At 44.7% G+C, this 12,860-nt stretch overlaps 1 protein-coding gene across 1 annotated transcript; it reads left to right on the top strand.

Moving 5' to 3' along the window:
- Nucleotides 1-1,146: 1,146 nt before the first annotated feature.
- Nucleotides 1,147-5,299, top strand: LOC138800110 (SLAM family member 5-like; the record flags this gene model as incomplete). The annotated part of the gene is made up of 3 exons (XM_069981919.1): nt 1,147-1,234; nt 3,937-4,245; nt 5,112-5,299. Coding segments are annotated over exons 1-3 (540 nt in total), but the record flags the coding sequence as incomplete, so codon positions are not given.
- Nucleotides 5,300-12,860: the final 7,561 nt, after the last annotated feature.

Genomic DNA, 12,860 nt, shown 5'->3' with positions numbered 1-12,860 from the left:
ATGGCATTGAAAGGTCGGAAGGCAAAATTCAAACATTAAGGACATCATCGATCTTAGCTCTGATTATTTTCGAGAGGAAAAAAAAAATATAAGAAATAATTTTTATAAAAAATATATTACATACCGACGCAGATCGTCGTAGAGGCAACCTATGTGGCCACGGGTCTCCCTGCGCACGTTGATGGGGTGCACCCAATAGCGGCGGCCAACCTGACGGCGCTGCTGTTCGTTTTGTCGCCTCTGATAAGATAAAAATATATTGGAAAGTTTAAGAAACATTTACATTAGTCACTAAAGTATTACATTTTTGCTTTTATGGAGCTTTTGTCAACTAAAATTAAGGCAGCTTGCTGCTAACAAAATCATTTTTTGTTTAGACATATTGTAATCACAGACCATTAAAATGTGTAAAAAACATGTGTTCAAACTAAAAAAAAAAAAATATATATATATTACATTTAAAAAATAATACAATACATTACATTACACTTACACACAATCTTAAGTAATGATGGCGTAGCTTCCACATAATGCCGAGCACGATCGGCGCGTGTCTCCGATGAATTCGGATCCTTCCTTCGGGAGAGCGGGGGGGATCATTAGCCGACATTTTGCTTAGATCACATGAGCGCACTGCGCGAGTGGGCGTACTTTTATAGGGATGTGGGTGTGTTTATTTTGGACGGGCGGGCCGATTTAGGAATAAATTACAGGCTTCCAGACGGATCGAGCCAAGGCAAGAATCCACTGAATGATACGGACGTGACGACAGAAAATACAGTCAAAACACGGACAGAAGAGCATCCGTATAGTTACGGACCAAAAAAAAAAACGTACAGACTAATACGTAGTGTGAACATAGCCTAAGGGTCCATTTAGGGCCCTTTTACACAGAAAGATTATCTGACAGATTATCTGCCAAAGATTTGAAGCCAAAGCCAGGAACAGACTATAAACAGAGATCAGGTCATAAAGGAAAGCCTGAGATTTTTCCTCTTTTCAAATCCATTCCTGGCTTTGGCTTCAAATCTCTGTCAGATAATCTTTCTGTGTAAATGGACCCTAATGTGCAGTTATAGCTCTCAACTCCGAGGTGTGTATGGGGGGAGGGGTCTGAACGCCTCCCTTATCCCATCAGGAAGTGAGGTCATGTGACAAAAAAACAATGGCGGAGCCTCTTTCACCTGCGTTATGAGGGCTGCATGGTTTCTGTCCGTGTTACTATTTGGCGCAGGTGAGTGATGGTCTCATGTTGCTGGCTGTGTATCTTTGTAAGCCTGGGGCCGTGTACATTTTGTGGCCGTGCTTCCTGTATTTCCTTTACACATGTTCCTGGCCTAACGCTGCAGCCTCGCTTCCTCCCTGTACTCCCAGCAGCTGTAAAAGCTCATAACAGATCACTGGGAATTACTGGGCCTGCAGCTGCCTCATGTATAGTTGACGCCTAGGTCTTTATTCCTTATACCTTAAGGAGACGTTTACATAGAGCGTACGCCCTTATACACTGAAGGAAGAATAGGGCGAAGCAGAGACAATCGCAGTGCACTCCCAATTGCGCAATGTTTACAAATACTCCTATAGCTTCTGAGGCCTTTGTTAACCCTAGAATGTCTGGTTCGCCTCTGTGATGCATAACGGTAAAACTTATGAAGGTGTCGTGATCAGGGTCAGGGGGAAGGGGTTATGCAGCCAGTAAGGGTGCAGTCAGGGGAAAGAGTCTATTACGGCTGCTGTTAGTGATGTAAGTGCCTCATACAAAAGAAAAAAATCTGTTTTGATCTTTTTTTTCTTATAACGAAAGTCCAAACGGATGCACATGAATGTATATGTCTTGCATCATTTGACTCCACAACCCACCATTGCACCCACATGGCTGTGCTCACATACAATAAGCGGGCTCCTCTGGCACCGCCCGCCATCTCATGGCACATACAACACTTGGTCCCTCGACAACATTCTGCTGAGATGCTTAGTGTCCTGTCAACCTTGGGATCTGCCTGGCCTACAATGATGCTGATCACATTTGCTGCATCATAAACAGGGTCCTGGGGGTGCTGACACATACAGCGGCCCGCCATCCATTTACAGAGACTAGAGATGAGCGAGTAGTGAAATATTCGACTTTCGAGAATTCGAATCGAATAGGCACCGAGATTCGACTATTCAAACGAATATTCGATCCCATTATAGTCTATGGGAAAAAAATTGCGGCACTTGGAAATCCAAATTCAACCACTTGGAGGTCACCAAGTCCCCCATGAAATCTCCCTAAACAATGGAATGACACTGGAACATTAGGGGGAGCATGCCTGGGTGCACCCAACACCCCAAAATCGCAGTATAATGCCACTCTCCGCAGTTGCAAAAGAAAAATATTTGCAAACGCTTTACGGCAATGTTCACACATTTTGTTTGTATTTCTTGCGCAGTGTTACATACATGATTCCAATGTGCGTCCATGGAGCTTCATGTTATTTGCACGTATCACGCGTCATGCTGTACGAACGTTACTAGAACAGTATGTATGACGTGCCTTTTTCTGGGCTACTGAAACAGTATATGCGGTATCCCGGTGTAACTGTGAGGGGTTGCTGGGTGTTATGGTGCAACTGGGGCCTAACTGGAACCTACTTGTCACGGTGGGGTCCGAGGGTGTTATGGTGGCCCGGCCTCTCAGCACACACACAGGAGATGCAATTGGATATGTACCTTGAAGTAAGCAATGTCCACACACTTGTAGAATGAAAGCAATACGGCACTTTACTTGAGGTAAAACTTTGGTACAGTTCATACAGTGACATAAGGTGGCAATATGCAGTCAGGAGGATCCAACACCAGGAGTTAGTTGTGAGATCTGTGGGAGCTTTCAGCTTAGTGATGGGGTTCTGAGGCAGCTAATAACTCTGATCCTCTCAGTTCTTCTATCTTTATGAGCAGCTTACTGAGGAATAGGTTAGGCAGAGCTGAGGGTCTCACATACACTGAGGAATAGGTTAGGCAGAGCTGAGGGTCTCACATACACTCGGGCCTGGGCAATAGGTCTCTGGAGCAGGGTGGACCTAATGACTGAAGGTTTCTGAATTGCAGAAATTAGAGGAAGATATCTCAGTAGCTTGAACTGGAGTGGGACACTTTGGTATACTGGTAAATTCAGAGAAGTCCTCTGGCATTTGGGGGTTCTATCCAGTAGATCACTTACTCTTACACTGGTCCCAAACAGATGATCCAGGCTCCTCTACCAAAGGGATCTAGTAGTTCTGGGAGTAAAGATGCTGCTTTGCTTCTCTTCTAATTCCCAGACCTGAAGGTGGACTGAGAACAGTGGTCACTTCACCTGGCAGAGCCAGACACTACCTCTGGTCCTCACCAGGGAATCTCACTCCTTCCTGGAGAAGGGTGGAGTTCAGGGACAAGTTATCTCTTGGCCCAATCAGAGGGGTTCTGTCTTGTGACCAAGGAGTTCTGTCTTGTGACTGTGCGTACTCCCAGGGTCCCTCACAGCCTCCCTGCATGGTGATTTGATTAAAAAAAAGCGCCAACTGCGATGGGAGGGGTTTCAAATGTTTCCTGCAGATTCGCCACACTACTCGATTGAATTCGAATCTTTTGAATACCGCAATATTCGATCGAATATCATCTCGATCGAATCGTATTCGCTCATCTCTAACAGAGACCAGTAAGTGGATGTTTCCTTTGGTTCGGTTCATATTGCTTCGACCTATCTTACATAAATGGCAGCATCCTCCATGGTTTATGTATTGCAGTCTATGGTTATGGTAGGAAGGTGTTCTCTGTTGTATAGCTGCCTTCTGTGCTATAAGTACTATGTTGTTGGTATAAGAATTAATGAGTCTGAGCTAATAGATGGTTTGGGGGCACTTTCGCATTTTTTTTAACTGTCTAACGCACATTGTGTCCTTATTTCATTTGTTTCAGTCCAAGCTCCACGTAATAAGATCATATCTGGGCTCAAACACTCCTCCGTTACTTTGCTAACATCCTATGACCCCCTTTCCGTAAAAAACATTACCTGGAAGCATAAAACCCCAGAACATGAATGGCGAATCATCAAGATTCAAGATGGCGTTCTGAAAGAGAAACTGGACAACAGATATAAGCCGGCCCGCAATGGAACAGAACTGGTCATCGATAATCTCATCGAGAAGGATAACGGAGTTTACACTGCAGAAGTTACTTTGGAAGATGGAGAGACAGAAAATGAGTCGTTCAATGTCAGGATCTATGGTACGTACGCATGAGTATCAAGTCTATGGATCAAACTAAATCTACGTGAACTTTATTATAGGTTATGTGGACAATACTTATGATACTACAAGACTGTAGGGGGGGCATCTTAAAGACTCATGAGTATACGATATAGACTTGACATAGACCCCAGATAACCAATAATAAGTATGGGACCTGCTTTACAGCTGGATACAGATGGTTTCCTGTTGAACCATGTGGCCCATGCTTAGAATGGGACCCATGATCATATCACAGTGTAGGAGATCCATCTGAAGAGAAGTCCCCCTGAGGACCCTCTAGTTTTGTGGTATACACTGGAGGTATAGGGGAAACAACCAATAATAAAAGTTAAAGCGAATCTACCATCAGGTACATGGCTTTGGGTTCTATAGCTTAATGGATCAGCGCCTATGTGGTCCTTTTTTTTTGAACTACCGCCCGCTTCTCGTGCATGCCGCCAGTCTTTTCGGGAGCACTGGCCTGCCCCGGAGCACTGTGACGCGGCTTAATGAATTCTAATGGAGCCACTATAAGGTTTCAAAATTAACCCTTAGGCTCTGTTCACACGGAGCAAAACTGGTGGAATTCTGTGGCAAAATTCTCCACCGCGGAATCCCGCCAGCCTGTGTGTCATAATACCAGTCTATGGGAGACTCGCGCACCTCCTCTCTCTGTGCTGAAGAATGAACATGTCCACCAGTTTTGCTCCGTGTGAACGGAGCCTTATTGGGTAAAAACTATTGAGCCCTTTCCATCAGGAAGGCTTAATGGACATGATGTCTAGACCTCTAATGTAGGATGTGAGGGAGGGAATCCATTAACCCTTATACTATGAATGAATAATGTATTGATTCTGGTTTCAGAGCCCGTCCCCCCACCACAGATCACATCTACAGTGATGAGAATGCGTAAAAAGTGTAATGCTACTCTCCATTGTTCAGTCCCATCAAATACATCAGATTTCCTCTACACCTGGAAATATAGACAGCAAGACTCAGAGAATTGGACGACAGAACATTCTGGAAGCACAATGCTGCCTTTAGACCGGGATATGGAATTTATCTGTATAGTCTATAACCCGGCTGACCAGAAAAATGTCTCTTTCCATTTCAAACCTTGTTCAGGTAAGAAGAAAAAAAAAAACGTAATCACTGGTTTTAGCTTTAAAAAAAAAAAAAAAGCATTAAAAAACCCAGAAGGTTCTTTAAAGACATACCCACTGTTCTTCTTGATGGGATTTTATTTCCCTTCACAAATGTTTAGACTTGTATAAAATGCAAAAATAAAATAAATATTAAAAAAAAAAAAAAAAAAAAAAACAGAAGAAGGTGTATGAACAATGGATAATTGTATTCTAGAGATACAATCTGGTGTACTGGTATACCCCCGGTGATGTTATTGTTATGTTATGTCGGAGGAACGGACGGTCACTTGCTAGGTGGTGAGGTGTGACTCCACTCCGGTGATGGTTGGCTGAGATACAGTTGGACCTTGAGGTGTTATATCGTGACGCCAGTGCCGAGTAGGCACACAGGTGTGAGGGCACGCCTGCTTTTATTTGACAAGGGCGGTTGTACCTTTGTCCCCTGTGGTCAGTGTCCTGCCGGGTTGCTACGGGGTCCCTTGGCTAAGTAGAATCACGAGTGAGCTGAGTGGTATGATGACCCTCCCGGACTATCGGAACCACCACCCACAGAAAGAGGGAAGTGTCCCAAGGTTGTGGTGTGTGTGCTTTGTCGGTGGGAGTAGAAAGATCACAGAGTCTCATTATCATAAATAAAGTTGTTCTTTACTGGAAAGTGCTTGCTTGCAGTAGGTTACAAGATTAAAACGTTTCTCTTGATAAAGCACTAGATAATACATTTGATTACACTTGGTAGACAGATCCTTGGTAATACAGCAACCGAATCTGCGACAGGAATAGGGTGTTGAATATAGCTGTACTGACTGAGTAGCTAGTAGAGTGATGCAGAGTAGCAGAGAGGAGGATGTTGTGAGAGTCTCAACCTAAGTAGTACAGTGCTCTGTCGGGATGTTGGAGGATGAGGTAGAATACTTAGAAGAAAACCTGTGCCAGTGTATTGACCTTTGATTAGTCTTCACACCAGCTTATGCCCACTAGACTCGGCTGAACCTTCCTAGAGGGTGACACAGGCCCCAGACCTTGTTACCTGGGATCTGCGGAATGCTGAGGGTTCCCTGCTGACACCCGCGCTGCGAGATAGAGTGCCTAGGCTTTGCGCAACTTTGCTCTATCCGGATCAGTTCCTAGCTTCTGTGGCTTTTGTGGATACTGTCCTGCTCTGTTACTCTCCTTGTCCACGGCGTGGGTTGAGATTGTCTCTGACTTGTCCTCTCCTGGAAGGGGCCTAACACTGCATAGTGTTGTGTAGCATCACTTAAGATGAAACTGTTAGATGTGTACTGTCTTGCTTCCTTCCCATACGGGGTTCTAGCTAAGAATGAAATTTTAGTGTACAGGGACCTGGCAGAGAGGACCACTGTAGAGAGCTACAGTATCTAGCTTGCGTCCTTCCTCTACAATGTCCAACAAAAGAGACTCCTTGCACCTCTTCTACCCACATGATTTCCTATCTCCCAGCTTTTAAGGTGTGCTGTGAGTGGGTGAAGAGTGCAAACGGAAGAAGTAAAGAGAGAGGTGATAGGAGAGAAGAAGTACAGATACCTGTTGGTCTGCAGATTCATGTGACATACAGATAAACAATAACCCTTTACACACTTCAGCTGTGCGGCTTCTGAACACACATGGCGAAAGTTTATCACTACTTTCATCACCACACAAATACAATAAGTAAAGGCTTTTCTGAAGGGTGTATATAACAGTAACACCCGTGGTAGGACACCACATACAATACAATAGAAATATATTGGAGATCCTATGTGCGTCCTTGTACGGACATGACGTAATGTAAGAAGATTGTAAAAAGCCTCACTTCCATGAAAATTATGCAATAACATTGAGGCTATGTTCATATAACATTTATTTCCAGACATCATTTTTGAGGTGAAAATATGTCCGTAATCATTAAAATAAAAAATAGCCATTGAAGTGAGTGACTGTCTAAAAACACAGCTGAAATCAAATGTTGCGTTAGCATAGCCTCTGGCACTGTTCACACACTGTAATTTTGCTGCTGTCTTTTTGGACGGCCGCCTTTTGATAATTATCATGATCGTTATCTAAAGCCGTAAAAAAAAAACACCCGCCTTTTGCTGTCAAAATGATGGGCGTCCAAAAAGATAGCTACAAAATGACAGTGTGTGAACATAGCCTCAAGGGATATTCCCATCTCAGCTAATATAGTTATACTTGTAGGACTCGTCAAGTTAAATATTTTTGCATATACATTCATTTATCCTCCTGATATGCTGCTCTTTCCCTCCCATTGGTGACAGCTCGTTTTCAAGGTTACTGAACACCACTCTGCTCTAAAAGCAGTGGTCAGTGTATATATATAAAATGTGTGTTTAGATGTATAGATGTGGTGTCCCACCACGGGTGTTGATATTGCTTACACCCCTCGCAAAAGCCTGTACTTGAAAGTAAGTGGTTATGTGGTAGTGATAAAGTTTCGCCACACGATGTCGCTATTGTAGGTATGTGTACTCAGTTGCTGCACAGCTGAAGTAAGGAAAGGGTTATTGTTTGCCTATATGTCACATGGATCTGTGAACCAATGAGAGTATCTTATTCTTCTGTCCTATCATCTCTTTCCTTACTTCTTCTTTATGCACTGTTCACCCATTCACAGCACACCTTACAGGGAGCTGTAGATAGGAAATCACATGGGTAGAGGAAGTGTAGAGGTCTTTTTGTATTGGACTTTGTAGGGGAAGGACGCAAGCTAGGACGCTCCCTACAGTGGCTCCTTTGGGCCCTGGCCATCTGCCAGGTCCCCAGTCTTAGGATGGTCTTTAGTCATTAGACTCTGTAGAGCCAAGAAGCACCTAAGAGTTTCTCTTCAAGTAACCTTACTCAGCACTATGCAGTGTTAAAACCTTTACAGGAGAGGACAAGTCAGAGCTCATCTCAACCCACGCCGTGAACTAGGAGAGTCACAGTGCAGGACAGTATTCACAAAGGCAGAAAGCTGGGAACTGATCCGGATAGAGCAAATTTGATAGAAGCCTACGAACTCTATCTCGCAGGACGGATGTCAGCAGGAAACCCTCAGCATTCCGCTCATCCCAGGTAACAGGGTCTGGGGCTTGTGTCACCCTCTAGGACGGGTCCCCTGACACTGGTAGGGCAATAGGTGGTTCATTCCGACAAAAGTCGATGCATGGGCACAAGTGTTCTCTCAAGTATTCTTCTATCTCTACCTCATCCTCCAACATCCCGGCAGAGCACAGTACTACTTGGGTTGGGACTCTAACGACATCCTCCTCTCTGCTACCCTGGTTCTTCTATATACCTCTCAGCAGGCAACCCAGTCAGCACGTCTGTACCGCACTCTACATTCTCACTACAGATCTGGATCCTGAACTATTAAGTGTCAATGTAAAGCTGTATGTTCTGCTGCACACAAGTACTTTCAGAGTAAACAAGATTTTATTCATGGTAAAGAGATTCTGTGATTCTTCATCCCGCACCAACACAGTATACACACACTCCTTGGGACACTTCCCCTTTCTGTGGGTGTCAGTACCAAGCCTGGGAGGGTCATTACTCCACCGTGATAACAACCCAAGGGACCCCGTAGCAGCCCAGCAGGACACTGACCACAGGGGAAAAAGGTGTAACCGACCCTCTCAAAAAACAGCAGGTGTGCCACCATACCAGTGTGCCCAACCAACACTGGCGTCACAACATAACACCCTAGGGTCTGGCTACATCTCGGCCACCCGCCATAGAACTGGCGTCACACTCTACCACCTAGCAAGTGACCGGCCGTACCACCTTTATACCAACGCAGGGGTGGCTCACCACATAGAGATCTAGAGGGACAGTTATGAAACATACTCCCGAGGCGTAGGCCAGGGAGAAGGTGCAGATTCGCCCCTTTTCCCTGGTGTACGCCTCCCGTACACCCCGCTTGACTGATGGGCGGACTGGCGGAGCTTGCAGGGGCCTGATAAGGTGGGGAGGAGGCGTGGCCCCTAGGGGTAAATCATGATCAAAATCTACACCTGCTGGAAGCTGTATGTTCCCTCTGCCGGGGGAAAGGGGGCGGAGCCTAATATAAGACCGACATACTTGTAAGTCGGTCTTCGTAAACACCCCCCCCCCCCCCCAGTGTATCAGTGTATACTATATCTACAGTATATATACACCAGCCAGAACACTGTTTTTAGAGCAAAGCGGTGGTCGGTAACCTAGACAACGAGCTGTCAACAATGGGAGGAAAAGAGCAGCATATTAGGAGAAGGAGGCAAGTTGTAAAAATATTGAACTTGAATACTTAAATATTACTATATGAGTTGAGATAAGAATACCCCTTTAAGGTGTGATAGAGAATTTGGGATGAAACCTCTGGACTCCTGACTGGTGCGGCGCCCTGCGGGGGTATTTGCTGGTTGTAGTTGTGCTACTAATATTCAAATTATGAAGCCGTCTTTTTATGCTCAGATTTTTATTATAATGTTGTAGCTTGTGTACATGTGTAAATATGAATTCTAATGTCTGTTATTGTTCATTACAGAAGAGATGACAACCCGTAGTTATGAAGCCACCATAGCCGCTGTAATCTTCATATTGGCACTGGCAGTTTTTGCTATATTGAAATGTAGGAAGAGTCCTTCAATCACAAGTGGCCAAGGTACGTCCATATGTAGACAAGAATAATAATGTATGACCTTACCGGTTATATAATGACATAGAGAATAGAGTAGAGGTCACATACCCGACTAAGGTTTCCGAGCCACCACCTGTTCTATAGATTTTAAATAAATGGAGAGGTGACTGATCCACCTTCTATGTCTATGAAAAGGGATTATTTTGGAATAATGAAAGTCTTCGATACGTATTATAATAATCTTTTCTTGTTCCTCCAGGACTTGAAGACTTTCCGACCTCTATTGAGGATACAGGTAAGTCCACCTTATCCGTGAGGTGATGGGAGTGGTGTAAATGCCCAACCAGCAATATAGATTATTCTATAGAGGCCACAACTGGGGAATCAGATGTTTCCACAACTATAGCTCAATGTCCTCAATCTGTAGGGATCAGGGAGGGGACACTATACAATCTCTTTCTATGGCCATTTTGGTGTAGTGACCTAGAACGTTGATCCTTCATCAGGAGATGTTCTTCTTTGGCTCCTGGAGATGCAGTACATGGATGGGGATATGGCCATACGATAGAACACCATAAGGGATTAGAAGCTGAAAAAAATTATATGTAGTTACTGTATAGTCTATGCTGAGAACCTTAAACTGGCCAAAACCCTATAAAAGAGCATCCATAGACGGCCTGTTATATCAACCACAATGGCCTAAGAGGAAGAGATGTTCCTCTATAAATGGTCTGGACATCCCCTTCCTGTATTGGTTTCCATTAGGAGGTGTGGTTATGGCTTTCCACCAAGACTTATATAGATGGGTCACAGGGGTATAAGGAGGCAATTAGGGATGGTCCTAACCTGGTTCGGACGGGGTTCGTACGAACCCGAAGCCTCCGCAATGATTACCGCTGTCTGCCCGCTCCGTGCAGCAGGCGGATCCAGTGGGAGGAACGCCTGGAAAACTGGGACATAGCCATAGGCTGTATCCCAGTTTTCCAGGCGGTTCTCCCGCTGCACCTCGGCGGGTTCGGACCATCCCTAGAGGCAATCTCTAGAAGTCAGATTAAAACTCTTCATGATAACAAGTTTCTCTGATCCCCGGAGGTTCTGGTCATCTTCGCATGTCCCCCAGTTTTCATCAATGGTCAGAACCTGGAATTTTTTTTAATATCGTTGAAATGCAATAAAATGGTTCATTTTCTGTTCCCTTCTTTAGGAACTCAAGAGTCTCCATTCATTGGCATCCTTCACGAAAAGAAGGAGTAAGATGTTTACGATTGACCCTTTTATATGTATGTATGTGACTGGTCTAAATTCTAACATTACCCTTATCATCTTTTCATGTAGCGCGATGACTGAGGAATCAGAGGAGAAGGTAAGTAGCTGAAAGTGAATAGTCACAGGGTAATATCTCTCCTACATTGCCAAATCAGTCTTGGCACTACCAAACCGTACTGCAGCCACAGAGATGCAGTGTGAACTGTGTCTGGTGATCCATTCACAAGTGTCCATATGATGAATATCCAGAAAGAGCAAAAATGTGGCACTCACCAATGCATGATGCACATAAAAACCTTTTCCTTATACAGTCAGTGTACGCCATTGCCCATCGCAACCAAACAGAGGGGTCTTAAAAATAAAAGCTGGCATCAGACTGAATAGGATTGGTCCTTAATTCTGTTTTAACCAGTTTAGTAAAATTGGCCCTTAGTTCCATAGATTCCTCTCCCACCTCCTTATCACTCTCGGCTTTTGATCCAGTGACAGAGGAAGACGTTTCCAAGCCCCTCTCCTCCTCTCGCCCTGGTGACCCTATTCCCGCTCCCCTCATCCAGTCACTCTGTCACTACTCACTTCACCAAAATATTTAACCCCTCCCTCTTCACTGGTATCTTTCCCTCCTCCTTCAAACACTCTATTATGACCCCACTACTGACAAAAACTTCTCTTGACCCAACCTGTGCATCCATCAACTAATCTCCCTTTCATCTCTACACTCCTGGAACATCTGGTCTACGCCCGCCTAACCCGCTATCTCTCTCCGATAACTCTCTTCTCGACCCCCTACAGTCTGGCTTCCGATCCCTTCACTCCACTGAAACCGCTCTCACTAAGGTGTCAAAAGATCTCCTGAAGGCCAAATCACAGGGAAACTACTGACCCCCTGGATCTCTCGGTAGCATTTGATGCCGTAGACCACCACCTCCTCCTCCCTATTCTCTGCCTTTTTTTGCCTTAAGGACTCTGTTCTCTTCTGGTTTTCTTCCTACCTCTCTGACCGCTCCTTCAGTGTATCCTTCTCTGGCTCTACTTCTTCTTCTCCCTTAACTCTTACTGTTGGGGTTCCCCAGGGATCAGTCCTGGGTCCCTTCCTCTTCTCCCTCTATACAGCTCCCATTGGACAGACCAATCAGCAGGTTCGGCCTTAACCACAATTTTCAGGCAGTGCTGGGTAACTTCTCTAGTATCAAATGACAGCACAACTAGGCTATGAATCATATCGCACATTCATCCTTGATGCCACACATCTTTTTCCATGATTTCTATAGATAGAGAGAGACATAAATTTGATCCTGCATCTACCTACCCAATATGTATTGTGTGATCATCACTCATTACTCTCTATATTGAAACCTTTACAGAAATCTCTGCTCAAGGGTGAAGTCATGTCAAAGAATGAAGTCGTGCCCATTGGTGGAGTCGTGCCCATTGGTGGAGTCGTGCCCATTGGAGAAGTCGTGCCCATTGGAGAAGTCGTGCCCATTGGTGAAGTCGTGCCCATTGGTGAAGTCGTGCCCAAGGATGAACCAAGCAGCAGGTAATGATCTACATCTTGACAGTGTATTAGATAAACTAATCGGCCTAAAC

The sequence above is a fragment of the Dendropsophus ebraccatus genome, chromosome 8 (genome assembly GCF_027789765.1).
Source record: "Dendropsophus ebraccatus isolate aDenEbr1 chromosome 8, aDenEbr1.pat, whole genome shotgun sequence".
NCBI classification, from domain to species: domain Eukaryota; kingdom Metazoa; phylum Chordata; class Amphibia; order Anura; family Hylidae; genus Dendropsophus; species Dendropsophus ebraccatus.
This window is presented reverse-complemented; position numbering and strand designations above follow the sequence as displayed.